The following is a 4,603-nucleotide window of genomic DNA, read 5'->3' on the forward strand; positions in this document are numbered from 1 at the left end:
ATTTCTAAGACAAACAAACCTCACTCTACGTCCTACTAATGATATCTATGAAAAACTAAGAATTTCTAAGTATTGATCTTGTATCAATCTATTTTCTATTTTTTCATAAAAATTTTTTCCGCCAGAGATTTCATATATTATTTATCTTAACGAACGAATGTTTCATTAGATATGATGATTGGGATGAGCTAAAAAAAAGCTTGATAAAAAGTACCTGTTATTTCTCACATGATAGTAAGGATCACTTTCGCGTACTTTGTCATTGGAATCTATACTTACCGAAATTTGAATCGGAGTATCTTGATTTCACGTAACAATGAACGTCAATTGTGACCGCGACATCCATCGCGAAAATCCACCGCAACAAACACGTTTCAACAACCGTCACTTTAATTAGTACTGCTGATAAAAACTCACATTTATTACGCACTATTGACGGATAAAATTCGCGAAACATCACGACATCATTCGCGCTCCGCTTTCCAAATCGACGAGACGCGCAGCCAAAAGTGTCATGGCGGCTGAAAAGGCGCGAATGATGTGGGCGCAAGCGCGGCGTCGCCAATAAAATCACTAGATTTCTAAAGTACCGCAAGTTCATTTTGACGCGAAACGCGGCCATTTCAAATTTATGTATTTGTATATACATACTTTATTTGATAAAATAAAGCTGTCAAGTACGTAAATATTTTTTAATTGTAATTAGTTTATTTATGATCAAAAATATATATATGAAAACTTAATTTATGTATTATTTAATACGAGTTTATTTATTGTAAGTTTAATGCATGAAAGTGCATGAAGAACACACATGTAAGTACAATTTAAAAAATGCACCATCAACCACCATGCCTGAAATCGTGCATTTTGGCCATTTTGACGCAGTATTTCTGAAATCAATTGCGGTACTGTAGAAATCTACTCGAACTCTAATCGCCAAATATTACAAATATTCAAATATTCAGATAATTTAAAATGCATGACATTTGAAATTTGCTATGGAAAATTAAATGCTTTGATAGGTTTTTAATTAATCATGATGATTAATAATAATGTTTTATTAAAACTTTTTCTATAAAGTTTCGAGCAAGATTAAAATTTAACTGAATGGGCATCCATAATAATATATACGTTTTGGAAATTTTAAATACATACGAAATTTTATAGACTAATATACATGATAATATATACACAAAAGTGTCGTACATTTTAAACTTTTCTCTGAAAGACAAAGCTTATTTTTTATTTCTATTTTAGATTTATGTTATCTGATTATAAATTTTGCGGATTAATATTATTTTAATATTATCCGTCTCGTTTTTTCACTTTTCCGTATAAAATTCATTTTTACTTATGATAAAGAATTGTCCATCTAACTTAAAAATCATGCTACAATAAATGTCTAATTTTTTCTGTCGTTATCTTTCTACAATAAGAAATACATATATAATTTTTAAAATATATTTATATTATAATATAAAGATAAAGTTCAAATTTCTTACAAATCTTTTTTGCAAATCTTTAATTCTCTCTATCCTAATACAAATTTCTTTCGCATTAAATTAATGAAGAGAAAAAATAATAAAATTGGAAGAATAAATTTTTTTTAATTATTACATGCATTTTCTTATAGAAATATTAAAAATATAATTAATTACATGCACAGTTCACACTGAATCTATTTAATAATAACTATATAATAAGAGTACGAAAAAAATTTTTTTATGTATTAAACATAAAATGGAATCTTGCTTCGTTTTCTTTAAATATCACAGGCTAACTAAAATAAAATAAAACAATAACGTTTCATTAAATATGTTATATTAAATGACGCACATCTATAATTGAATTTCTCTTTCAGATCTCTCTCTCTTTATATGCGACCATGAACTCCGAAGACCATGACTGTTCCCGGTTAAAGAAAATCAATATGCATCACGAGCGCAGCTTCATTTGTGCGAAAACAAAGGCTATCCTTAATACCAAGACAGTATCACAATGACGTCAGAATCGTCATGGCAACTCCCTTTGGTACACCCACGCCGTATGTGTTATTGCATCAAATTTAATCCACCAAAATACAAAGATTCATCCGATTAGCGAATTAAATCCTAGTATCTCGTAGTTATATCAATTATTTCGAGACAGAAATACATGATACATGTACATACAAAACAAACTGAAACAATATTAAAAAGAAAATGTGTAAATATCAAATGAAATATTATATTTATACACACAATAATATAAATAAAATATCTTTGTGTTCTTGCATTAGAACTTTAGAGAAAATAATTTCATGTAAAATTGACACATGAGGAAATTTTATCCATCTCTTTATACTTTTATAAAGAGTTTAGCATACCAAATTAAATGCAGATAAGTTATATAGTTTTAAGTTTAAAATTAATCTTAATAAAAATTAAATTTCAGTATGAAATACTTTCTTATAACTTCTTTTAAACAAGTTAGCATATCACAGTTCAAAAATCTTGGTCTGAATCTATTAAAAAATAAAAGCATTAAACAAATGTCTATACTCTTTACTTATTGTAAGTAAAGAGTCTAAATCTAATCTAAATTTTCAGAATTAGTTTCTGTAACAGTGAGTATCGTCAACATTCTTTCAAATTCATGTATAAATGGCTTAACTATTGCTGACTCATTAGTCATTAAAACATTTTCAAAATTTCCAAAAAATGCTGATTTAGTCCAGTTTATGCTGCCTGTTATCAAAATGTTATTGTCAATAATAACAAATTTATGATGCACTAAGACGTCCAATGGTTTGGTTATTGGTTTAATACCTGCAAAGCAAAATAATGTTAACTAGGTTGATACTAAGTTGTCACATATCATATATATTTAATATAAGATTATGTCTTATAACTAAATTCTTCATATATTTATTTCTAACTAAATTATCCATATATCAGAACTTGTTACAAACCTTCTTTGTAAAAATTCATTAATCGGCTACGATCAGTACATGTCATGGAATCTTCCAATATGATCCTTACAACAACATTCCTGTTTTTGGCCCTTATAACTGCCTCTGCCAACTCCACAAATGTAAAAAAATATAAACATATATCCAAAGTATGAATTGCCGAATCCAAATAATGTATAATCTTCCTGCAAATACATCAGATATGTTCTATACAGTTGCAAGCTATGAGAAAGATATGAATAAATAATTTTATTTTGCGTTTATATCACATTGAAAAAATTACTTTAAGTGTCTTATTGGACAATTTAGCTTTTTACATGGTTTCATTCTTTTCAAATGTGATCGACATAAAGAAGAGTCTTGTGAAAAAAACATGACATCGAAGATTTTTGCTTCTGTATTGTTGCAAAGCTCCTCTACAGAACCATTGCAATTGGAAGTATTGATTACTTTCTTCCGAGAATGTTTATGTTTCTTGTACAACTGCCACATTATTTCTGACACGATAACTCCAGAAATTATTGCAATGACAATTCTTTTCATCTTTTCTTTTTAGACCTGAATCAAATAATTTGGAAATCTTTGAAGATCTTTGGAAAAGTAATGTGTGCTAGAGATATTTCAGTCAACTTAAAGGTTAGGAATCTCTTGCTTTAATACAATGGAGAGTATTACAGTACGCATTTATGTGTCAAAAAAGAAATTTTCGTTGATTTAATAAAATAATACATTACACACAGATATAACATAAATGATAGTTGTTTACAGTCTTATTAACTAAAAATATACTGAGATTATGTTGATATATATATTAAATCAACTAGGCTCTGAGTTGTGTTCGAAAACTATCCGGATGCCTCCATGTATCATCTTATCCTTGTTTTATTGTTCATTAATTGAATAAGCAACAAAGATAAAATGATACAGAGAGCACTTGAATAATATTTCTGAACACAGCCTAAAGATGCATTCACATGCAAGCATCAAGCGTCAAGCAGCGGAAGCAGTAACCAATTAATGAAGCGATTTTTTTAGTTTTTATAAATAAATACAGTATATAAATACAGAAATCCGCAATTTTTTATTTTCTCCAGCTTTGAACACAAAATACACCAACAACAAGTACATTAGCATATATATTTTAAGCTGCGGTTAAAGTCTCACTACAAATGTTTTAAACCGTTTGATTGACCAATTAGAAAAAAAAATAAATTGACCAATCAAAAAGCTTTAAAGCATTTGTAACATCGCGTTGATCGTATCCTTAGGCTACGGTCACTTGATGCTACGAATGCTTCGAAATATTTTTGATTGGTCAGTTATTAAAATTCTTTTTTCCGGTTGATTATTCAAATGTTCCGAAGCATTTGTACACGGAGAGAATTTTTTTTTAGAATTTACTCTGAAAATATGATAGTCGTGGACAACATTATATTTCAAAGAACTTTAATGTAAATCTCTTTCTTTCATTAATAAAACTATAATAAAGTATAAAAGTTCGATTAATTTTACTAAAATGCATGATAAAAATCTTTAAAATATTGTATTGTATCATAATTACAATATTTTATAAATTTTAAAAGAAAATTCTCTTCGTATAGCGACAAGTGGACCGCATTCTTAATCGTGGAAAAGGAATTTTTATTCTGTGAA

General features: G+C 28.1%; 1 protein-coding gene across 1 annotated transcript; it reads right to left on the reverse strand.

Moving 5' to 3' along the window:
• Positions 1-2,571: 2,571 nt before the first annotated feature.
• On the reverse strand, positions 2,572-3,493 carry LOC105623973 (mitochondrial cardiolipin hydrolase). Its single transcript, XM_012205343.1, has 3 exons — positions 3,234-3,493; positions 2,951-3,135; positions 2,572-2,807 (listed from the first exon to the last, which is right to left on the reverse strand). Exons 1-3 carry the CDS (start codon positions 3,491-3,493, stop codon positions 2,572-2,574), a joined length of 681 nt encoding a protein of 226 aa, XP_012060733.1.
• Positions 3,494-4,603: the final 1,110 nt, after the last annotated feature.

This window comes from Atta cephalotes (genome assembly GCF_000143395.1).
Source record: "Atta cephalotes unplaced genomic scaffold scaffold00069, whole genome shotgun sequence".
NCBI classification, from domain to species: Eukaryota; Metazoa; Arthropoda; class Insecta; order Hymenoptera; family Formicidae; genus Atta; species Atta cephalotes.

Excerpts from the sequence above, each read along its gene's own strand:
- LOC105623973 (XM_012205343.1), bottom strand. The coding sequence starts at position 3,493 with ATGAAAAGAATTGTCATTGCAATAATTTCTGGAGTTATCGTGTCAGAA. Across the intron at positions 3,136-3,233 it reads TGTCCAATAAGACACTTAAA|GAAGATTATACATTATTTGG; the intron begins GTAATTTTTTCA and ends ATGTATTTGCAG. Across the intron at positions 2,808-2,950 it reads AATGAATTTTTACAAAGAAG|GTATTAAACCAATAACCAAA; the intron begins GTTTGTAACAAG and ends TTTGCTTTGCAG.